At 42.6% G+C, this 25,086-nt stretch overlaps 1 protein-coding gene across 5 annotated transcripts in view; it reads right to left on the minus strand.

Annotated features, from left to right (window-relative positions):
- The window catches only part of BCAS3 (BCAS3 microtubule associated cell migration factor), an 849,167-nt gene that overhangs the window by 689,241 nt on the left and 134,840 nt on the right, over positions 1-25,086 (minus strand). For all 5 annotated transcript variants that reach the window (XM_075264762.1, XM_075264764.1, XM_075264760.1 and 2 more), the window contains exon 8: positions 7,041-7,148. In XM_075264762.1, coding sequence (XP_075120863.1) covers positions 7,041-7,148 — 108 coding nt within the window. The remainder of the gene's footprint in view (positions 1-7,040; positions 7,149-25,086) is intronic.

Genomic DNA, 25,086 nt, shown 5'->3' on the forward strand with positions numbered 1-25,086 from the left:
ACAGAAATAAGGGAAGAAAATCATACCAAATCGAATAAAGAACAGCTTAACTCAATTTAACTCTGGGAAACCTCTGTCAATATGACAGCTTCAATCAATCGCTAATAATTTAATATTTCATGAATGTATACATTTCTTTTAAAAGGAACAGACTGTCCAAAACTTCAGAGTGGCCCAAAATCACTGACCATAGTATCAAAGATTGCTGAGTCACTGGCTAGATGTCAGTATATGGAAGACTGGGATTATTCTAATAAACATCAGAAATAGTCTGTCAAAATGGCACCACTGTCATGATCTTCCAAAAATGATGTACACAGACATCAATCTATGGAGAGAGGTCATTGTTTGCATGTGGACTATGAACAGTGTGTAAAATAACATATTGCTTGTTATCTACATCACCCAGTTCTTGTTCTGCCGTCTACTCTCTTGGCTACGTTCATGGCTACACCTTATTACTAGAATACCTCTGCCGCATAGCCTCCGGCACCAGGAAAGGTGGGAGGGGCAGTAAAAATTTGATGCCCCTGAAGTGTTTTTGCCCCGGGAGCTATGCGGCGGAGGTATTCCATCGAATATACTTGCTCATCTCTACTTATTACCAGTGAGAGTGCCTCAAAGAGACTCTGCTCCTGAGCTGCCTCTATTTAATATACTGGGACAAATTTACTACTAATACACTGTCTACCAATAAATATTTGGACACCCATGAAAATGAAGATATCTGCGGTCATGACGTACATCACCCCTTCCGCCGTTAAAGGGGCTCTATCATTGGGAAAAGTCATTTTTAACTAAGCATATACTTCCATAGCTTTTACAAAGATTATTCCACATGTGCCATTTGTATATAAATTGCCTCAGTAGTTTTTGAATGAGCCCATTTTTGTTCATATACTAATTAGCTTCCAGTGAGCACAGGAAGTTCTCAGCAGCACTTGTCTCTGCTATTCTACAGTGTTGGCCAAAAGTATTGGCACCCCTGCAATTCTGTCAGATAATACTCATTTTCTTCCAGAAAGTGATTGCAAGCACAAACTCTTTGGTATTAATATCTTCATTTATTTTGCTTGCAGTGAAAAAACACAAAAGAGAATGAAAAAAAAGTTAAATCATTGATCATTTTACACAAAACTCCAAAAATGGGTCAGACAAAAGTATTGGCCCCCTCAGCCTAATACTTGGTAGCACAACCTTTAAACAAAATAACTGCAAACAACCGCTTCTGGTAACCATCAATGAGTTTCTTACAATGCTCTGCTGGAATTTTAGACCATTCTTCTTTGGCAAACTGCTCCAGGTCCCTGAGATTTGAAGGGTGTCTTCTCCAAACTGCCATTTTGAGATCTCTCCACAGGTGTTCTATGGGATTCAGGTCTGGACTCATTGCTGGCCACTTTAGAAGTCTCCAGTGCTTTCTCTCAAACCATTTTCTAGTGCTTTTTGAGGTGTGTTTTGGGTCATTGTCCTGCTGGAAGACCCATGACTTCTGAGGGAGACCCAGCTTTCTCACACTGGGCCCTACATTATGCTGCAAAATTTGTTGGTAGTCTTCAGACTTCATAATGCCATACACACGGTCAAGCAGTCCAATGCCAGAGGCAGCAAAGCAACCCCAAAACATCAGGGAACCTCCGCCATGTTTGACTGTAGGGACCGTGTTCTTTTCTTTGAAGGCCTCTTTTTTTTCCTGTAAACTCTATGTTGATGCCTTTTCCCAAAAAGCTCTACTTTTGTCTCTTCTGACCAGAGAACATTCTTCCAAAACGTTTTTGGTTTTCTCAGGTAAGTTTTGGCAAACTCCAGCATGGCTTAGAAGTGGGGTCTTCCTAGGTATCCTACCATACAGTCCCTTTTCATTCAGACGCCGATGGATAGTATGGGTTGACACTGTTGCACCCTCGGACTGCAGGGCAGCTTGAACTTGTTTGGATGTTAGTCGAGGTTCTTTATCCACCATCCGCACAATCTTGCGTTGAAATCTCTCGTCAATTTTTCTTTTCCGTCCACATCTAGGGAGGATAGCCACAGTGCCATGGGCTTTAAACTTCTTGATGACACTGCGCACGGTAGACACAGGAACATTCAGGTCTTTGGAGATGGACTTGTAGCCTTGAGATTGCTCATGCTTCCTCACAATTTTGCTTCTCAAGTCCTCAGACAGTTCTTTGGTCTTCTTTCTTTTCTCCATGCTCAATGTGGTCACACAAGGACACATGACAGAGGTTGAGTCAAATTTAATCCATTTCAACTACAAGTGTGATTTAGTTATTGCCACCACCTGTTAGGTTCCTCAGGTAAGTAACAGGTGCTGTTAATTACACAAATTAGAGAAACATCACATGATTTTTCAAACAGTGCCAATACTTTTGTCCACCCCCTTTTTTATGTTTGCTGTGGAATTATATCCAATTTGGCTTTTTGACAATTCTTTTTGTGGTTTTCCATTGAAGATAAATTAAATGAAGATAATAATACCAAAGAATTCGTGATTGCAATCATTTTCTGGAAGAAAATGAGTATTATCTGACACAATTGCCGGGGTGCCAATACTTTTGGCCAACACTGTATGTGTGTGTGTGAGAGCACGGAGATGAGGCAGCAGCAGCCTGTGTTGTACACACACACAGGAGAGAATAGCAGAGGGTGCACAATGAGACTTCCGGGGTGCACGAAAGAGGCTAACAGGAGCACTACAGACTGTAGTGCTCCTATTAACCCCCAAGTGCAAGAATTGCAAGTGGGGGAAGCTCAAGGAAGGCCCAGACAGACATTCAAAAGCTCCCCTCCCCCTTCCCCAGCATCCCCCCAACACTCCAGGCCACCCCCCTTCCCCAGCAACTCAACCCTCTGCCCTTGTATTAATAATGCCCCTAATAGCCCTAGTATAAATACCCCCCCCCCTTGTATTAATAATGCCCCTAAAAGCCCTTATATCAAAACTGCATATCATTAATACAAGGGGGGTTTATATAGGAACTATTAGGGGCATTATTAATATAAGGGGGGTATTATTAATAAGGGGCACTATTTAAGGAGGACTTTTCATGAGGTGGGGCACATGCGGTTTTATATACCGCTGGAAAGAATTCAGCGCACTGTCGGCTTTCCTGATCTGTGCCCCGGGTAAAGCGTTATCGGTGCCGGTACCGTAGCTCTTCACCATCAGAAGGGCGTTCCTGACATTCTGTCAGGAACATCCTTCCTCACAGCAGCGCCTATAGCGCTGTAGTGTGAGAGCGGTGAGGAACAGATCCCTCCCCTCATGATAGTACTCGTCCATAGAGTATTGGCAAACAGCAGGGAAGGAGAACCATTGAGCTTTTCAGAAGGTAGATTCGGCTGGAATCTACCCTGACACAATGACACTCTTAGATAAATGAAGCAATATATACCTCCATGGGTCATTCTCGTGACCACTGGGTTCACAAGATTATTAGATTAACTTCTATCTAACAACCAGCCGGACTAAAACATATTTCCAAAATATAGATGAATATGTAAATAAGGATACAAAGGGATCATCTGTTATGCTAGTATTTATCTCCCATGCTTTGCGACCAATCAGTATAAGCGGGGGCGTGCTTTTTTTTCCTATCATGAGTAGTGCGTATCGAGCACTTTATTCAGTAAAGCAGTGTACTGGTGTGCTGTGATGCACAAACGCCGACTAGCGAAGATAGTAATTGTGCTAGCACAGCTATTTTATACATGCTGTAATATACAAATGTCAGATGACTCCTGTCTCACTTTACTGATGGTTCTACACAAGGGAGCGCACCTCAGTCATTTTTTATTTTTCAGCTTTCTGTCTGTATAGTAGATGGGTGCCGATACTTTTACTCAGCTCCCATTGACTCCAGTGGGAGTTTAGCTGTAGTAGCTGCACTTGGTCACTATACAAGGTTAGGAGCTATCTGTTTTAGGCCCCATGTTGTGAATAGTACAGGCGTTTGATACGGCATGCATGCATCATACATCTGCTGCATGCAGGAACTGGTTGTCAGCCCCCACCATGCAGATACAGTCCTATGAAAAAGTTTGGGCACCCCTATTAATCTTAATCATTTTTAGTTCTAAATATTTTGGTGTTTGCAACAGCCATTTCAGTTTGATATATCTAATAACTGATGGACACAGTAATATTTCAGGATTGAAATGAGGTTTATTGTACTAACAGAAAATGCGCAATATGCATTAAACCAAAATTTGACCGGTGCAAAAATATGGGCACCTCAACAGAAAAGTGACATTAATATTTAGTAGATCCTCCTTTTGCAAAGATAACAGCCTCTAGTTGCTTCCTGTAGCTTTTAATCAGTTCCTGGATCCTGGATGAAGGTATTTTGGACCATTTCTTTCTACAAAACAATTCAAGTTCAGTTAAGTTTGATGGTCGCCGAACATGGACAGCCCGCTCTCAAATGATCTGAAAACAAAGATTGTTCAACATAGTTGTTCAGGGGAAGGATACAAAACGTTGTCTCAGAGATTTAACCTGTCAGTTTCCACTGTGAGGAACATAGTAAGGAAATGGAAGACCACAGGGACAGTTCTTGTTAAGCCCAGAAGTGGCAGGCCAAGAAAAATATCAGAAAGGCAGAGAAGAAGAATGGTGAGAACAGTCAAGGACAATCCACAGACCACCTCCAAAGAGCTGCAGCATCATCTTGCTGCAGATGGTGTCACTGTGCATCGGTCAACTATACAGCGCACTTTGCACAAATAGAAGCTGTATGGGAGAGTGATGAGAAAGAAGCTGTTTCTGCACGTACGCCACAAATAGAGTTGCCTGAGGTATGAAAAAGCACATTTGGACAAGGCAGCTTCATTTTGGAAACAAAAATTGAGTTGTTTGGTTATAAAAAAAGGCGTTATGCATGGCGTCCAAAAAGAAACAGCATTCCAAGAAAAACACATGCTACCCACTGTAAAATTTGGTGGAGGTTCCATCATGCTTTGGGGCTGTGTGGCCAATGCCGGCATCGGGAATCTTGTTAAAGTTGAGGGTCGCATGGATTCCACTCAGTATCAGCAGATTCTTGAGAATAATGTTCAAGAATCAGTGACGAAGTTGAAGTTACGCCGGGGATGGATATTTCAGCAAGACAATGATCCAAAACACCGCTCCAAATCCTCAGGCATTCATGCAGAGGAACAATTACAATGTTCTGGAATGGCCATCCCAGTCCCCAGACCTGAATATCATTGAACATCTGTGGGATGATTTGAAGCGGGCTGTCCATGCTCGGCGACCATCTAACTTAACTGAACTTGAATTGTTTGTCCAAAATACCTTTATCCAGGATCCAGGAACTGATTAAAAGCTACAGGAAGCGACTAGAGGCTGTTATCTTTGCAAAAAGAGGATGTACTAAATATTAATGTCACTTTTCTGTTGAGGTGCCCATACTTTTGCACCGGTCAAATTTTGGTTTAATGCATATTGCACATTTTCTGTTAGTACAATAAACCTCATTTCAATCCTGAAATATTACTGTGTCCATCAGTTATTAGATATATCAAACTGAAATGGCTGCTGCAAACACCAAAATATTTAGAACTAAAAATGATTAAGATTAATAGGGGTGCCCAAACTATTTCATAGGACTGTATTTATGGCATATCCAAACTCTTGGACAATCTTGTTAAGGTGGCCATATTCATACTCTATATGGTCTCGCATCTAATAGATTTCAGCATGTCAGATCCTTTTGTTCTCTAAGGATATAACCAACTGCAAGTGCCTTGCAGCGGTTTATTCCATGCTACCTATAAACACATGCATGTTCATCCAGGTACAGTGTGCATGTGCATTAGGGCTTTGAAATCAATGAACATTGGCTATTTAGCTAAAGTTTATGACCAACTTTACTGTGTTAACAAAATGCTAAATTATATATGACCTGTTTCTTAAAGTTTTGTTTGAATGTCCCTGTAGCGGGATACAAAAATAGCAAATCGAACCAAGTCCAAATGCTTATTAGCAATAAATTACACAGTATTATAAAGCTTACACTACAATCATACATAATCTTAAAAAGGGAAGCTTCACCTTAAATCATTTCAGCTGCAGTTCTGAATCAAGCAAGTTTAGAGGGTTACAACAACTGATAATGAATATACTATCTCTATTATCTGCTTGTGAAATGGAACATCACCGAATTATCAGAAAGTGTCCCTGGAGCAAATGCATGACCGCTCCAGCAATATGGGTACTTATAGATTTTTTTTTTAAATTGATGTGAAATAAAAGTTAGGTGGGGGAGGGAGTTTAGAGGATAATTATCAGTTTATCCTGGACAACCCCTTTAATATGTAATTGGTGTTAAATGGCTGAAAAAAAATGTATATCAAATATATGGCAAGGACCAGTAATTTTCAGCACTCCAGCTATTGTAAAACTAAGGGTGCATGCACACTACGTAACGCCGGGCGTGTATGAGAGCCGTACACGCCGGCGTTACAGCAGGGCTGCCGAACACTTCCCATTCACTTCAATGGGAGCGCTCGTAAACGCCGCTGTTACGAGCGCTCCCATTGAAGTGAATGGGAAGTGTTCGGCAGTCTGCTGTAATGCCGGCGTGTACGGCTCTCATACACGCCCGGCGTTACTCAGTGTGCATGCACCCTAAAGCTCCCAGCATGGCTACTTGGTCGGCTTCTCTAGGATCTTGCATAGAAATTAATGGAACACGCAGGGATTTGTAGTTTCACAAAAGCCGAATTTATAGCTGCTATATGGTTTTGACCATGATGCCACTAGTCCACACAAATTTCTGAACTTGTATGTGCCATACTCTGTTCGTCCTTAGAAGCAATTCTATACAGCCCTGCAACTCTGTACTAAGGAGCTGTACAGCAACAGTGTTCAGTACTGTGCAGAGCCCTTACATTAACTGAATTTTGCTTTATAATTCCTCTGCTGAATTTTCACACTATTTCAAATTTTTGCGGTACGTTAGATTAAATGATAAATTCTTAAAATCATTTTAAGTTTAATGTTTAATGGTTCATACAATACGCTAAAGCCATACCTTTTGTTGCAGTGCAAATCATAGATTGGAGTCTTAAATTGAATTGATTTCACCATCTCTCCAGTCCGCAAGGAGTATAAATCCACACAGCAGAATTGTTGGCTTGTACTAAAAAAAAAAAAAAAAAAAAAAAAAAAAAAAAAAAAAAAAGTATTAAAAATGCATACATACTATAAAACATGCAGTATACATTACTGTACATCTCACTGCACTTTTCATTATATGTGAGACCTCACATAACATACATTTTGCGTGTAAAATAAACCACTGTGCCCAATATTCCCAGCTAAACTTTATACAATGTACAAACTAGTATAATATAAAGCTGATGCATGACTATAGCTACTAGCAGTACTATATACAACCTAATCAGTAGTTATAGTATATACCACAAAAGCAAACTGTATAACCCAATGTACGCAAGTGGCTTTTTATGTTGAAGAATCAAAGCTACATGAGGCCCCTTCAATGCAAAACTTGTTAACTTTCCTATTTCCATGGCTCCAGAAGGAGTATGATGATGATAATAATAAACATACACCACATCCTGAACACATTTTACTATAGTGGTAATTTGCAATAAAACAGATAATCATGCAAACATTGAAACTGGAAGATAATGTTCTGTAATGTCGATTGACAACAGGCGTTCTGTACACAAAGCAGCTGTGGATAGCCAAATACTGACACATAGAAGACATGGGTCTCTGTAGCTCCTCACATAGGGGAGAAAGCCTGTATAACATGTAATCAATTCAGAAAGTGGAACAGAGCCATCTTGTCTGGAACTTAGGACATATTAAGTAAGAAGAGCACACCCTTTAACTAAGCAATTTATGCAACTTTCTCATTTCACTGACATCCACAGAAAGCAGACAGAAAGCCAGACAATATTACTTGTCTCTAGCCTACAAAATGGTTTCCATCAAAATAGAAATTAACTCACTAAACAACTTTTCCATGCGATTACTGCTGTACAATTTGCAATGGTCTCGCCCATATCTCTATAATGTACAAAGCTGGGACCTCTTGAACATAATAAAAAAGAACGCACTATACATATATACAGTGGGACAAAAAAGTATTTAGTCAGTCACCAATAGTGCAAGTTCCACCACTTAAAAAGATGAGAGGCGTCTGTAATTTACATCATAGGTAGACCTCAACTATGAGAGACAAAATGAGAAAACATCCAGAAAATCACATTGTCTGATTTTGTAAGAATTTTTTTGCAAATTATGGTGGAAAATAAGTATTTGGTCGCCTACAAGCAATCAAGATTTCTGGCTCTCACAGACCTGTAACTTCTTCTTTAAGAGTCTCCTCTTTCCTCCACTCATTACCTGTAGTAATGGCACCTGTTTAAACTTGTTATCACTATAAAAAGACACCTGTGCACACCCTCAAACAGTCAGACTCCAAACTCCACTATGGTGAAGACCAAAGAGCTGTCAAAGGACACCAGAAACAAAATTGTAGCCCTGCACCAGGCTGGGAAGACTGAATCTGCAATAGGCAACCAGCTTGGATTGAAGAAATCAACTGTGGGAGCAATAATTAGAAAATGGAAGACATACAAGACCACTGATAATCTCCCTCGATCTGGGTCTCCACGCAAAATCTCACCCCGTGGGGTCAAAATGATCACAAGAACGGTGAGCAAAAATCCCCGAACAACGCGGGGGGACCTAGTGAATGAACTGCAGAGAGCTGGGACCAATGTAACAAAGCCTACCATCAGTAACACACTACGCCGCCAGGGACTCAGATCCTGCAGTGCCAGACGTGTCCCACTGCTTAAGCCAGTACATGTCCGGGCCCGTCTGAAGTTTGCTAGAGAGCATTTGGATGATCCAGAAGAGTATTGGGAGAATGTCCTATGGTCTGATGAAACCAAACTGGAACTGTTTGGTAGAAACACAACTTTACGTGTTTGGAGGAAAAAGAATACTGAGTTGCATCCATCAACCACCATACCTACTGTAAAACATGGGGGTGGAAACATCATGCTTTGGGGCTGTTTCTCTGCAAAGGGGCCAGGACGACTGATCCGGGTACATGAAAGAATGAATGGGGCCATGTATCGTGAGATTTTGAGTGCAAACCTCCTTCCATCAGCAAGGGCATTGAAGATGAAACGTGGCTGGGTCTCTCAACATGACAATGATCCAAAGCACACCGTCAGGGCAACGAAGGAGTGGCTTTGTAAGAAGCATTTCAAGGTCCTGGAGTGGCCTAGCCAGTCTCCAGATCTCAACCCTATAGAAAACCTTTGGAGGGAGTTGAAAGTCCGTGTTGCCAAGCGACAGCCCCAAAACATCACTGCTCTAGAGGAGATCTGCATGGAGGAATGGGCCAACATACCAACAACAGTGTGTGCCAACTTTGTGTAGACTTACAGAAAACGTCCGACCTCTGTCATTGCCAACAAAGGCTATATAACAAAGTATTGAGATGAAATTTTGTTACTGACCAAATACTTATTTTCCACCATAATTTGCAAATAAATTCTTACAAAATCAGACAATGTGATTTTCTGGATTTGTTTTCTCATTTTGTCTCTCATAGTTGAGGTCTACCTATGATGTAAATTACAGACGCCTCTCATCTTTTTAAGTGGTGGAACTTGCACTATTGCTGACTGACTAAATACTTTTTTGCCCCACTGTATATTTATTTTAAATTTAGTTTTTATTGAGAAGATTTTTTTCAAATACAGGAAAGGAAAAAGAATGCAGGGAAAATAATAACACGCTCCTACAACAGACCATAAATATAGCATGGAAGGAGTGACATCATACATATTAAACAGATATACAATACCAATGTACAGTTGAAGAATAAGAACAACTGTACACCACATGGGTAAGTATGACTCTTTCTGTCGAAAACTCAAGGTCGCTTCAACTGGATCTGGAAGCCGGGCAAAAAGAAAGGAAGGGAAGGGGAGGATGTGAGAAAACAGTAAAACAGTAAAATAATAACAACCGCAACAACATGATACAAATAACACTTATCTACGTGCAATATATATAAAATTTAAATCTCGGTCAAGAAACTAAGGAGGTACCCAGCGGTACAGTCACCTAACTCAATTAAGAAAAGCTGCTATCAGGGAGCTCCAGAGGAAGGAGGCAAAATCCGGGGTTGGGAGTCCCTTTCGTTCCTTACATAAGAAGACCAAGTGGTCCATTTGGTCTGAAATTTAGAAAAAGTGTGTCCTTCACTGGCCAGCATACGCTCCAGTATAAAAGCTAGGTTCACATGATGGAACAACTCGTTTACAGTCAAACATAATGCTGATTTCCATTGTCGGGCAATCATGGACCTAGCTGCTAGGATTATTTGGCCCAAGACAACCTGCGTACCCGTTGGAAAAGAGCCGTGATCCAGGAAACACAGCTCTAACCCAGGAGAGGGAGGAATAGGGAGACCAACAATGGAAGACATGAACTGAAACACTGCTACCCAAAACGCCTGAATTGGGGGACACTGCCACCACATATGAATAAATGAGCCTACACGACCGCAACCCCGCCAACATAGCCTTGAGGTAGAGGAATTCATATGAGCCATTTGAACAGGAGTCCTATACCAGCACAGTATAATTTTTTGTGCCGTCCCCCAATGGGAAGCACCCCTGGACACCTTTTTAACAAATCCAAAAGCCTCATGCCACTCCGTCAGGGGAATGGTTCTGGCTAGGTCAGCTTCCCAATGCAATAAGCAAAGGGGTTTGACCTGTGTAGATGGAGTCGAGAGAAAACTATAGAATGCAGAGGTCCCACCTCGGGCAGGAGGAGGCTGTCTCCATAACCGAAAGGCTAGTCTTGGAAAAACAAGTCTCGAGGCTCCAAGAGTTTGTAGAAGGTGCCGAATTTGGAGGTACTTAAAAAAATCATTGCTAGGGAGATCAAACTCATTATGCAACATAGCAAAAGATTTGAGGCAGTCATTATCAAATGCAGAGGCATTTTTATCAAGGGGACCAGGTCCTCAATGGCAGTGTGTGACACGAGATATCTCCAAGCCCAACTAGAGGCTTTAATGCTCAACAGAGGGTCTGGATACAGGAAGGACCGGAGTCCCTGGAGTGAAGAAGACTCATGAGCGGGGCTTCCAACAACGTTTCCTCTATCTCTGCCCATCTCCAATCAGACGACTCAGCCCAGCTAACTTTGAGCTGTTCCAGGACCGTTGCTGCATAATATTTTTTAAGATCCGGGACTCCCGCTCCCCCACAAGACCAGGGCCTGTGCATGACATAGAGGTGGATTCTGGACCTTTTACCCTCAAAGGTGAGATAAAATACACTGGAGTTTTGTTAAGTAAGAGTCAGGAAGGGGGATTGCCACCGTTCGAAACATGTACAATATCAGGGGCAATGCCATCATTTTGACAATGGCTATTTGGCTTGCCCAAGTCAACATGGGTTTGGAGAATGATGCCAAAAGTGCCAATTATTCAAAAGTGGGACATATTTCATAGAATACAAATGAGAGCTCGGGACAGTCATAGCAATACCCAAATATGTGACACAGTCTCCTCACCTTTGATAGGGAAAGTCGCAATGGAGGTCCTCCCGTAGGGAGGGGGGCACTACAATAGGCAGGATCTGAGATTTAGTGAGGTTCACCTTGTAATAGGATATTCTCCAAAAAAGTTCCAGGGCGTTCGTAGCAGCACACAGGGAGGGACCAGGAGAGGACAACGCTAAAATGACGTCATCCGCATACAAACCAAGTTTGTGCTGTTTGCGGCCAACAGAGACACCCTCAATTTGATTATCAGATTTAATATACTCAGCCAGCGGTTCCATCACCAAAGCGAATATGATAGGAGATAGGGGGCAGCCCTGGCGAGTGCCATTAGAGATGAGGAAAGGGTCAGACAGGAACCCCGAGGAGAGCACGCGAGCCGAGGGACAGGAATATAAGGCCAGAATAGTGGCTTTGAAGACAGGATCCATACCAAACCTGTCCAAAAGGCTGTCAAGGGAGCTCCAGTGGACTCTGTCAAAGGCTTTTTCAGCATCCAATGCTAACAGTAATGATGGTACTCTATTCTGCTCAGCCTTTTGGACAAGGTTGATAAACCTGTGAGTTCCATCAGGGGCCTGCCTACCCACAATAAACCCCACCTGATCAGGTTTAACTAATTCAGGAAGGATTCGCAACAGTTGCTCGGCTACAATTTTGGCATATAATTTAACATCTACATTTAAAAGTGAGATGGGCCTAAAATTGGACGGTATTGTGGGGGGCTTGCCAGGTTTAGGAAGGGTAACAATAGTGGCGGCAAGCATCTCCTCAGGGAACGTATGGTCCTTCGCAGCTTTCCTGAACACCGCCAAAAGATGTGGGGGCAAAATCTCCATGAATTTCCTATAGTATGCACTGGCCCACAGGATTTAAGTGGCTTTAACGCAGAGATGGCTTCTTGAACCTCCAGTAGAGTAAACGGGGTGGCTAAAGACTGGGATTGGGTGGGGGTGAGGCGGGGGAGAGACACTGAATCCAGGAATAGATTAATTTCATCTCTAGTGGGCTAGTACGTTCCGGGATCATCTTTAAGGTTGTATAAAGAACTATAGTAAGAACGGAACTGATCCGCTATATGATGTGGATCAATTATGCGAGACTTAGGCCTGGCCTGTTTAATTTTTCTGGCTAGGAAGGCGCTCACCTTGTTACTATGTACATACGCCTGGCACTGGAACCTTTTGAAGGCCAAATCCTGCTGATACGCCAGCAAACCCTGCAGTTTGATTTGAAGATTCCTAATCTCGGAAGACAGTACAGGGTTAGGGTTAAGTTTGTTGGCCGCAGACAAAGAGATCAAGGATCAAAGAACCGCATTAACTTTCCTAGAGCGTTCTTTCTTGACGCGTGCGCATGCCTGAATGAGAATCCCCCGCATGTACGCCTTATGGGCATTCCAAAGGATGTGCGGGTCAGTGGCGGTGGGGGCGTTAAGAGAAAAGTACTCCGACAACACCTTACTGAGATGTTCACTATGGGAACGGTGGTCCAAAATGTATTCGTTTAAGATAAGATAAGATAATCCTTTAATAGTCCCACAGTGGGGAAATGTCAGTATGTTACAGCAGCATAGTAATACAGGTACAGGATAATACACAGTAATATAATACAGACGTTGACACACATATGCTGAGAAGAGAAGATATACTAGGAGTCCATAGCAGCTAAGGAACGGAAGAGAAAGAAGGAAGACTTCATGGTCATCGTCATAATCATAGTTCTCTGTGTGGCGTGATCTTTCCTTGGTTTGATGTAGATTATACAGCCTGGTCGCAGTTGGAAAGAAGGTTTAGGTGCCACTGAGAAGGCAACGCAGTAGCGAACTTCTAACGAAGCGTCAAAGAGATCGGAGCATGGTCTGACCATGTAATTAGTCCTATAGAGGACGACTCCGACTGCATCAATCCGACCTTGTCAGTCAAGAAAAAAATCTACCCTCGAGTAGGAAGAAGAAGCATGGGAGAAGAAACTATAATCCCTCTTGCTGCAGTGTTGGCATCACCAGACGTCATATAGTCCCTGGTCTACCAAAGAGGGAGTCAAAATCGGGGAACGCCTGAGCGGATTAGAGGAGTCCAGGGAGTTGTCAACCAAACAATTAAAGTCACCCCCAATTATCAACATTCCAGTAGCAAAGGTCTGCACTTTAGTGAGTATAGACTTCCAGTAGGAAGCTTGACCACGGTTGGGGAAGTATACTGTGACCAGAGTATATCAGACATTGTTAATTAAACAGTTAAGGCCCAGATACTGGCCCTTAGGATCAGACAGGACCGATTCCAAGGAAAAAGCTACTGAATCTCTGATCGCAATCAGTACCCTTTAGCGCTTGGCTTTACAAGAGGCTTGAAATATGTGGGGGAAAGAGGGATTTGTGAATTTGGGACTCTTATCTAAGTGGAAATGAGTTTCTTGCATAAAAAGAATGTCACAACGGAGACGACGGGCTTCCCTCCAAACTGAGCTCCTCTTAAAGGGACTATTCAGGCCCCTGACATTTAGGGATGAGACCTGGAGTACCATTGTGAATGATTGGAAAGAGGCAAACAACTAAACCCACCCTGGGCACCTTACAAAGCATAGATAAGTGAAGCATAAACCGGAAAATTAAACAAATGTTAAACCAAATAACATACATGAATAATGAAAAATGCAAACGCAACATCATAGTGTCAAAAAACACCGAATAATCTATATGCATGGGGGGGGGAGAGGGGAGAGATGAAATCGGGAATCTTAGCGCTCAGTGAGAGTGAACATTTGCAAGGCAATTATATCGCCCCAAACCATAAATCAAACAGAAGTAAGACACCATCGGCACCACTCTACAGAGATATGGCAAGTCACTGTGAGTTATCCACTGTAAGCCAGTCCTTAGGCACATGGGAAGGACGGGTGGGACCCTTGGCCATGGAGGAGGGGGGGGGGAATCAGCAGGGGACAATCTCCATTTGCGCAAAAGGGACAGCCCAGCCTCCAGGGAAGGGACAGAGCGGATCACTCCGTTGCGAGGTATCAGGAGCTTGGTGGAAAATCCGCAACGATATCTGAGGCCATGTTCTCTAAGGATCCTGGTGATGGGTACAAGGTCGCGCCGAACTTGCATAGTGGCTGCTGACAGATCGGGATACAAAGAAATCATTAAAAAAGGCGTGGGGAGGATACCACATTTTCGAGCCTCTGTGAGGATGGAAGCCTTATGAGAAGATGGCTGTTCTGCTTGAAATTGTGAAAAAAATTCAGAGAGCTTTCTGGGATCTCTGGAGGATGAGGGCTTTCTCCTGGGCATGTAAGAAGCAGTATAATCAGTAAAATCAGTGTTGTAGAGTGAGAGTCCGGTCGGTAGAGGAGGCAAACAAGATGTAGTAATTGATAACCCCAGAGGGTCTGAGGGGAACGGGGCCCACCAAGTGGCGCTGCAGGAGTGAAGGTATGGTGCCAGAACGAACTATAGATGAGCTGTGAGCCGCAGAGGGCGAAGTCATTGCCAGGTTACTTAATCATAACAACAGAGAAAAGGCCCTTGTTCTGGGTCATGGAAGCAAATCTATTGAGCAGTTCTAGGTCCTTGCCCAGGCCTCAGTGCTAGTAAATGTGAGGAGCCCTCCCTGGTGACGGTGTAGGGGCTCGGCACTCACACAGAGGTCTCTGGGACAATAATATAGATGTATGGAGCTATTATAATGACGGGGCAAGGTGAGCAAATTGCCAGAAGGAGTCATTCGAGACAGAAGAGTTGTCCACCTTGCAGTTTTCTTGTGAGTGCAGGAGGATGGATGGATGGATCTATGATGCTGCAGGTCTAGAGTTGCAGGGTCTATAATCTTGGTTGATGTAGCAGGCCACAGGCTTACACAGAGTGCTTGCAGATCTCTTATGCGTGCAGGAGGATGGATGGGTGGATGGATGGATGGATGGATGGATGGATCTGTGATGCTGCAGGTCTGGAGTTGCAGGGTCTATAATCCTGGTTGATGTAACAGGCCACAGGCTTACACAGGGTGCTTGCAGGTCTCTTATGGGTGCAGGAGGATGGATGGGTGGATCTGAGCTGGAGCAGAGCTTGGATGAGAGGGTCTTTGGATCTGTGTGGTACAACAGGCCACAAGCTTAAACAAGGTGCTGGGCTGGTACTGAGAGTTTCTTTGCTGGTTAGCCACGCCCCCTAGTTGGCTCTGTAGAAATATAACTACATTAGGCTGGGGATCCAGCTGAGGCCTACCTGAGATAGCTACTGAAGCAAAGATGGAGCTGGCCGACACACTAAGGTGTGTAAAGTATTCACAGCAGTCTGCAAACCCATAGAGTAAAGCCATAACTTAAAAGTAAGCTAAAAAGGGCAAATTCTATAATTTTGCTCAATTCATCCTCTTAAAATTAAATAATTTTCAGTTATTGAAAAATGATTGGTCATGTCACATTTTTTCCTAATTGTTGGTGGGTCATTCATCACATCCAAATGTTTGGCAACAGTAAGGCTGATCCTAGTCTTAAAGGGGGTTTCCCATCTCCCTGTTTCAGCAGCTGTGCATGCTTTCTCGACTTCTCACTCCCTGTATTCTTCAGCAAGCTGGAGGAGGGGGATTTTGACTGTTTGATGAACAGGATACAACGAAGTACAATAGATATAGCCATTACAATTATCATGAGAAATTATTTATTACAATTACTAGAAATTAGAGGCGCTCACTGGAATGTGCAAGCCTGTCTTCCCTGATGTAGTTAGGAAGACAGAACTCCAGTGAAATAACCCAATAAAGGCATAAAAGCATGATGCAAAAGGGAGCAGCCTTTATTGGGTTATTTCACTGGAGTTCTGTCTTCCTAACTACATCAGGGAAGACAGGCTTGCACATTCCAGTGAGCGCCCTCTATTGGTTTGCAATACTGAGCAGCAACTGTTTTCCTAATTACATCATGGAAGATAGATTTGCATATTCTTCCCATGATCCTTTGCGAAGTGGAGTGCTAAAGGCTTAAGTCTCCACACACCTATATGGTGGTCTCTCCCTAAGGAGTGACAATATCCCCTTAACCCTAGAAATTAGAGATGAGCGATCACTATTCGGAACAGCCATTCAGAATAGCACGCTCCTATAGAAATGAATGGAAGCGGCCGGCACACAGACTTTGCCGGCGGCCGGTCGCTTAACCCCCCCCCCCCGCATGCCAGCTACGTCCATTCATTTCTATGGGAGCGTGCTATTCGGAACAGCTGTTCCGAATAGTGTTGGCCCATCTCTACTAGAAATCTATGCCATGACACAAAAAATAAATAAAAATAACCACGCGATCTGTAGCAATATCATCTTTATGCATGACAATGCACCATCTCATACAGCAAAAGGAACCTCTGAGTCATTGGTTGCTATGGGCATAAAAGGAGAGAAACTACTGGTGTAGCCATCATGCTCCCCTGACCTTAACTCTATTGAGAACCTCTGGAGTATCCTCAAGCTAAAGATCTATGAAGGGGGGAGGAAAGGGGTTCATATCAACAGCAGCTCTGGGAGGTTATTCTGACACCCTGCAAATATATTCAAGCAGAAACTATCCAAAAACTCACAAGTTCAATGAATCCAAGAATTGTGAATGTAATATCAAAGAAGGGGTTCTATGTTAAAGGGAGTCTATCACTGCCCTCAGCTACTTTAAACTGCACCCATAGTGCTGTAAATGCTGTTTAAGTTAAGTTTCAGAGCCCCAGGGATGCTTAGAAAAAGCACATTAATTCTTTATTCAAATGAGTATCTTGGATCACAGGGGGAGTTTTCTTCAGGCACTGAGCATTGCTGCATCATCAATATGCACGCTCACTCTATATTCAGCTCATCCCCCCTGGACAGTGTGAAGATCAACTGACACTGTGAGGATAACATCACACTGCCCAGGGGGATGAGCTGAATGCAGGATGGGCATATTTAGTGATGATGTAGCAGTGCTCAGTGTCTAAAGAAAACTCCCCCTGTGCTCCAAGATTCTCATTTAAATAAAGAATAAAAGTGCTTTTTTAAGCATCCCTGGGGCTCTAAAAATTAAGAAAGGTATGACTTTTATTTGCTATACGCATCTACAGTACTATGGGAGCGGTTTACAGTAGATGGGAGCAATGATAGACTCCCTTTAACATGTAATTTGTCCTGTTGATAGAAATAGCTTTCGATTTCAGTAAATATGACCTCTTAATGCTGCAAATTCAACAAAAGACCATTTTTTTATGTTCTTTACAACTTATAAAATACAAATTCTATTGTGCATAATAATTTGGAACAGCAGATTTTGATTTTTTTTTAATTTATGAAAAAATTATGTTATCATGTTATGATGTTATCATTGTGAGGTTTGTCCAATAAAATTTGATTTATAATCAGTAGTATGTGTATGTGAGAGATGGTGGAACTGAAATGTGTGGTACTGTAGACAGAGGCTGATGTTAGAGATGAATCTTTGGACAGTATTGTTGGAAACTAAACTAATGATAATTAGTGTAGCGTTCAGACACAGAGGAAGAGACTATATAGACTGTACAAGGCTACGGTATATATCTTGGCTTATGTTTTCAATTTACAGGTTTTCTTTTTCCCCTTGTATCACTAAAATTACAACAACCAGATTTACACAATGAATATGTATGACTTTCATTATTGAACCTTTTTACTTAATGAAAATTATATTAAAAAAAGCTATCCCTTGTCATATTGATTTATAGTGGTTGTTTCAGAGTGAGATGAAAAATAAAGAAAATGCTTCCATGTGCAAACAATTACTTTATTTTCATAGGCAATGAGTGAGGTGGGTGGTAACTCAGAAAAGTTTTAAAAACTGTGTCACAATATCCATTTTTTTCCCTCTACAAACCCCCATCAGACAAGAAGCGTACGCCACATCAGAGGATCTGAAAAGCCTGGAGGGCGGCTTTGATTCCAGACCGCTGCAGGCCTTAACTGGGACATAATTAAGGTAAAAAGTTCAACCACAGCTAAAGGTTCTAATGTTGCCAGATATAAAATTCCTTCTATTTGCTGCCTTATACCGTGAGGATTGAAAGCACATTCATCTAACAAAGAGCTTTTTTCTGCTATAATTATTTTATGCAAACTTAAATTCCTTACGAACAGGCAGAGGTTCATAGAATTAACTGCAGCCCAGCAATTGGTGGCTCATTTAGGTCATCTTCTAAGAAACGACTTCAAGGCTGACTAGGATAGGTGTTGGGATTCTCCCAGTCCATATGATAAAGTGGAAAATACTGTATATAAATAGGATTCCTGCATTTATTTACAAGTTGTTTTTTAAAAAAAAAAAATCATTTAAGTCTATGTAAAATTAATACAAAGAATGCCCTTCCATCAAAACCTGTTTCTACAAGTTTTCAGCATATCTGTCAAACAAATGCACTTCATTCAAATGAAGAATAGAACATAGCTCAATAGTAATACTGTTTCATGATGTCATAATGTTACAATGTTTGCTAAATAAATAACTGACACTTCTCTCTTAAGATATTGCCCTACTCTACGGCACTGCCCTATTGGAATGAGGCTGCAAGTATTTTCGCCATTTTTAAGCTGCATTTGATAAACCTTTTGTACAGATAGCTAAACAAGCTCACCAGGCTTATTTTCTCAACCACTTTTCAAACTTAGAGCCAGGTATAAAAAAAAAAAATAATAAAAAAAAAAGTTGCTAAATGTTTGCAACAAATTAAAAAAAAAAAAAGTTGCAAAACTCTACTTTGCAAAAGTTTTATGACATAATTCTGCTATGTAGGGCTTGATAATGCTATTGCCCCCCACCCCTGCCCAAAGTCCACCATCTTTAACTTTATAATTGTATAATTTTAGCTTGCTCTATAGCAAGTCACATGCAGGAGTAGGGCTTGTCCAATATCTCTATGACTGTAAACTGCCCAGGGCTACTGAGTGTGTGGGAGGGAAAGTGTAGGTAGCAGGCTGAGTGTGTGTGGGAAATGTGGAGGTAGCAGTGCTGAATGTTTGGAGGCAGCAGGCTGTATGTATGGAAGAAACATTAAAGTAGCAGAATTATTGGTGTAAAGGGAAGCACAGTGGTAAAAGTGTACCTGTAAGTGCAGGAAAGAAAGTGTTGGGCTGGCAGTGTTGTGTATGTGTAAGGATTGGAGTCAGGGTCAGGCAGTGCAAGGTGACACAGATGGGAAAGCAACACTGTGCAACTAATGACAAAAGGGGTCGCAGGCCCTGCAGCTATAACTATGCTGTAATATCTGAGATGAGGCAGACCCATGCACTTCCTAATTGAAGTGCGCCTACCAAGGCTCCTGACACTTCTATCCGGCGACTAGGATAAGGGGAGAGGAGGCCCAGAAAGTCCTAGGGACTGGAGTCACGGGGGTCACACCTAAACAGAAAGCACAGTAACTGCAATGCAAAACAAAAGACTAAACAGCATGGAACCAGGGAGGACCACAAGTCCCAGCAAGACACAGAAGAGAAGGCGAGGTCAGACGAGCAAGAGGTCAAGCCAGGAGATATAATAAAGGTACCAAATCAAAAGACAAGGGGTAGTCAAAAATACAAGCCGGGCAGATTAACCAAGAGAACAGACCGAATATTAACAGACAGGGAATCAGACTGAGCAGGGGGACCAGGAAACCCAAAGTGAATGGCTGGCAAGGATCCATGCCTGGGTGGGGTTTAAATAGCAGCAGAGAACACACCTGATGGATAATGACATGGAGACTGAAGGCAAGGAAAAGATTAACCCTTAATGACCTAAGCACACCCAATAGAACTCCTAACACGTCTCCCAGGGAGACCGCGGCGACTCCGTATCCTGACAGTATGTGTGGAGGGGGAAACATGGAAGTACCAGAGATGTGGGTTTAGAACATGAAGACAGCAGAGTTACAGCAGTATACAGCATAAGGGTGAATTCACACTACGTAAACGCCAGCTTATTCTGAACGTAAAACACGTTCAGAATCAGCGGCATATAAAGTAGTTCCCATTCATTTCTATCGGAGCCGGCATACGAGCGCTCCCCAGAGAAATGAATGGGCTGCTTTTTTCACTACGAGCACTCCCATTGAAGTGAATGAGAAGTGCCCGCGTGTACGGCTAGCTCTGCTCAGTCCGAGCCGTACACGCAAACACTTCCCATTCACTTCAATGGGAGTGCTTGTAGTGAAAAAAGCAGCCCATTCATTTCTATGTGGAGCGCTCGTATGCCGGCTCCCATTGAAATGAATGGGAACTACTTTATACGCCGCTGATTCTGAACGTGTTTTACGTTCAGAATAAGCTGCCGTTTACGTAGTGTGAATTCACCCTAACAGAGGCCAAATACAGATGACTTTTATTCAAATGGGACAAAGTATGGTAGCGAGGAGGCCTAAACAAAAATTAATCCCAAAAGAGGGTCTCACTTTCAGAAAATTTAGGCATCTCTATTTTAACACAGCCAGACTCTGACTCAGGCTCCAGCTGCTTCATAAATGGCTGACAGCCATGGTCAGAAACACTAAAGCTCCTGTAATCTAGAATAAAATCCAGACTGGATTTGCAGTTTCCACATGTTGATTAGCTCCTTTCAATAGAACTAAATTGTGTATGGCTAACATTTAGAATTGTTGAAAAAAGACATGTCCATCAACTTCATCCGAGGTCTTATTGTACTCTTCGCGGTCTGTGACTCAATCCCTCCTTCCCTTCCTCCTTCCCTCCCCCCCCCCTTAATGTATTTTATTTCACTACTAATCTGTTTGTTGTTCGATGTTTTATATGTTGATTTTCCCTTTGTGAAAATTTTTTATATAACCTAGTTAAAAAAAAAAATCATCTGAGGGATGGGGCATGACTGACGGAACAAGTAAAGGAAATAAGTAATCTATACATTTCCATAAGCATTAAAACTATTTTGCTTTAACCCCTTCCCGACATGCGCCGTAATAGTACGGCGCATGTCGGGTCTGTAACTATGGCGACCGACCAGGAGCCGGGCGGCCGCCATAGCCGCCGGGTGTCTACTGCTTTAAGCAGTAGACAACCGGCTCTAATGCCTCCGATCGGTCCCCGGCCGGAGGCGCCATTTTCCCGGCGGCGCATGGGCACCGCCATTTTGCCCGGGATTGCCGGCTCCTGGAGCATGCTCGAGGGATGACGTCACATTGCCATGACAAGGCTCCCAGGCTTGTCTGCAAATTCTCTCTTTTGCAGGCTGGTCTATGCCGCCTGCAAAAGAAAGGATGATTTTTTCAGTGCATTGCAATGCATTAGCATTGTAATGCATTGCATTAGTGATCAGACCCCCTGGGGTTCAACACCCCTAGGGGGTCTAATAAATGCAAAAAAAAAAAAAAAAAAAAAAATATCAAAAGTATTAAAAGTTTAAATCACCCCCCTTTCCCTAGAACACATATAAAAGTAGTTAAAAACTGTGAAACATATACATGTTAGGTATCACCGCGTCCGAAATCGCCCGCTCTACAAATCTATAAAAATATTTTTCCTGTTCGGTAAACGCCGTAGCGGGAAAAATAGTCAAAAGTGCCAAACTGCTGTTTTTTCACTGTTTTGATTCTGATAAAAAGTGATCAAAACAATAACATTTCCCAAAAATGGTAGAACTAAAAATTACACCCGGCCCCGCAAAAAAAGACGCCCTATGCATCCCCGTACACTTACGTATAAAAAAGTTACGGCCGTCGGAATATGGCGACTTTTAGAAAAAAAAAATTTAACACAGTTTAGGATTTTTTTTAAGGGGTCAAAATGTTATTAAAACCATATAAATTTGGTATCCCTGGAACTGTACCGAAACACAGAATATAGGGGAAATGTCATTTTGGCTGCACAGTGAACGCCGTAAAACCAAAGCCCGTAAGAAAGTCGCACAAATGCATTTTTTCTTCAAATCCACCCCATTCTGAATTTTTTCCTGCTTCCCAGTACATTACATAGAATAATTAATGGTGGCATCATGAAGAAAAATTTGTCCCGCAAAAATTAAGACCTCCTATGGCTCTGGGAGCGGAGAAATAAAAAAGTTATGGGGTTTAGAAGGAGGGGAGTCAAAAACGAAAAATGAAAATCAAAAAATGCCATCGGCGGGAAGGGGTTAAAAAAAAAAGAAAAAGCCATCTAAACCATTTTAAAGCTGACAGCTGGTTTTTTTTTTCCAGATGGAGGGAGTGCCCTCTTGCCTTTCCAGGGGTAAATACATGGATTATTTACTAACATTTCTGTCGCAGGTCCTACCACAATAACTGAAATGTAACTTTTTTCACAGCATCAATTTCAAATGAACTATGCATCAGATTCCAATTGTAAACAATATGATGCCTAATACATGAAGTTTTAGCTTTGAATATGTGCCAAGACATAGAAAATCAACCATGTGAACTGTACACAAGATTGGCCACACGTTTCTTCATTTTTTTGAGCCAAAGCCAAAAGTGGATTTAGAAGAAGAGCAAGTGCTTCCTTTATAGCAGGCATGTCAAACATGCGGCCCTTTACAAGCATATCTGCGGCCCGCACAAAAGTCTCAAACTTTGTCTCTAAGAGACAAAGTTTGAGACTTTTGTGCGGGCCGCAGAGGTGCAATACTCTCGCGGCTACTCGCTGCTACACGCTGCTGTGTAGACGTGATGTGACGTGATGACGTCACATCGCGTCTAAATCTTCAGGCGGAAGCCGCGCAGGTTGAGCCGCGCGGCTTCCGCCCCCGGCAGCTCCCTCCTATGTCGGCTCATTCATTTGAGCCGACAGCGGAGGGGAAAGCCGCGACCGCAATGTCTCTCTCTCTCGGTGTCAAAACCCGCGCGGGCAGTTCACGTGTGAACTAGCCCGAGAGAGAGAGAGAGTGCGGCGGGGGAGCGAGGACTCGGAGTCGTCGGAGAAGGTAAGTTGTGTGTACGCATAGAGGTGGAACGTGAAATTGAAGGCAGATGAAGGAGGGGACGGCATGACACTGGGGGCAGAGATGGGGGACATGAATCTGGGGGCAGAGATGGGGGGACATGAATCTGGGGGCAGAGATGGAGGGGACATGAATATGGGGGCAGAGATGGGGGGGGCATGAATATGGGGGCAGAGATGGAGGGGACATGAATCTGGGGGGCAGAGATGGGGGGATATGAATCTGGGGGGCAGAGATGGGGGGGATATGAATCTGGGGGCAGAGATGGGGGGATATGAATCTGGGGGGCAGAGATGGGGAGGATATGAATCTGGGGGCAGAGATGGGGGGATATGAATCTGGGGGGCAGAGATGGGAGGGACATGAGTCTGGGGGCAGAGATGGAGGGGACATGAAACTGGGGCAGAGATGGAGGGGGGACATGAATCTGGGGGCAGAGATGGAGGGGGACATGAATCTGGGGGCAGAGATGGAGGGGGGACATGAATCTGGGGGCAGATGAAGGGTGTATATGTAAACAGATAATTTTCTTTTATGAAACTAACAAAATCTTCTCAGAGAACAAGGCTGACTGATCACCACTTATAATCTAAAAAAGATTGAAAAAAATGATAGCAAATAAATGTTTTTAATTTGATGTATTTTTGTTAAATATATTAGTTGCTGTTACATATTACTACTTCATATCTTGTTTTCATGACTGCTGTTAGAATACATGTATGACATTAACTGCTGTGTGCGGCCCTCGCAACAACCTCTTGTTACTCGTGGCCCTCGGGGTACCCTGAGTTTGACATGCCTGCTTTATAGTTTCTATTCTGTCCAAAGCAGCAAAATCTGCAACAAAAAAGCAGCTTTCCCATGTGTGGCCTCAGGCTAAAAGAGATAATGCTCATTTGCCCCTAACTGCCCTTCAATCCACCTGGTGATCTTTCAGATTGTCATGTTTAGAGAGATGGGCAAGTTGGTTATGTGGTCTGAACAACTAATGACCATTTTCCATTAAAGAGACCCACTCTGTATACTCCTAATTTCTACTTTAGGAGTGCCATACTCTTGGCATTCTGTTAAAGTTCTTTAAGCTAATCACACTGGTTCATACGGCTACCGGGAATATTTAAATGAGATCAGAAAAATAAAATGAACTTTGATCTCAACTCGGCTTACTTTAGTGTGAACACTGACCTATTTTAATCACTGCACTCTATACACTAATTTTGTTTCAGGGCTTACTCTTAAAGTTTTTAACTGATAATAAAGGTTATGGTTTTTAACTTAGGCCTTTTTGGTGGTTCTCAGACTTTTCCACATTTTTTTTTTTTTTTTGTTTTGTCTAAAATAATAGGGTCATTATTTTTCATTTACTAATTCTTGCTGACTAAAAGAGATAAGGGAATCTGATTTATATGGGTCACAATGGCCAGTATGGCAGTTTATGCAAAGTGGTTGTTTTATAAATATTGCTAATGTCACTGTATAAGAATGTGCAGACATTGGAAGATAAAGCTGATAGCTGCACATGCAAAATGAGCAAAAGAAAGTAAAACATGCTAAACATTTCACTCCAGGCTTTAGTAGGAGATGTGGGTTTTGTTTTGTTTTGGTTT

This window comes from Leptodactylus fuscus, chromosome 2, assembly GCF_031893055.1.
Source record: "Leptodactylus fuscus isolate aLepFus1 chromosome 2, aLepFus1.hap2, whole genome shotgun sequence".
Classification (NCBI taxonomy): domain Eukaryota; kingdom Metazoa; phylum Chordata; class Amphibia; order Anura; family Leptodactylidae; genus Leptodactylus; species Leptodactylus fuscus.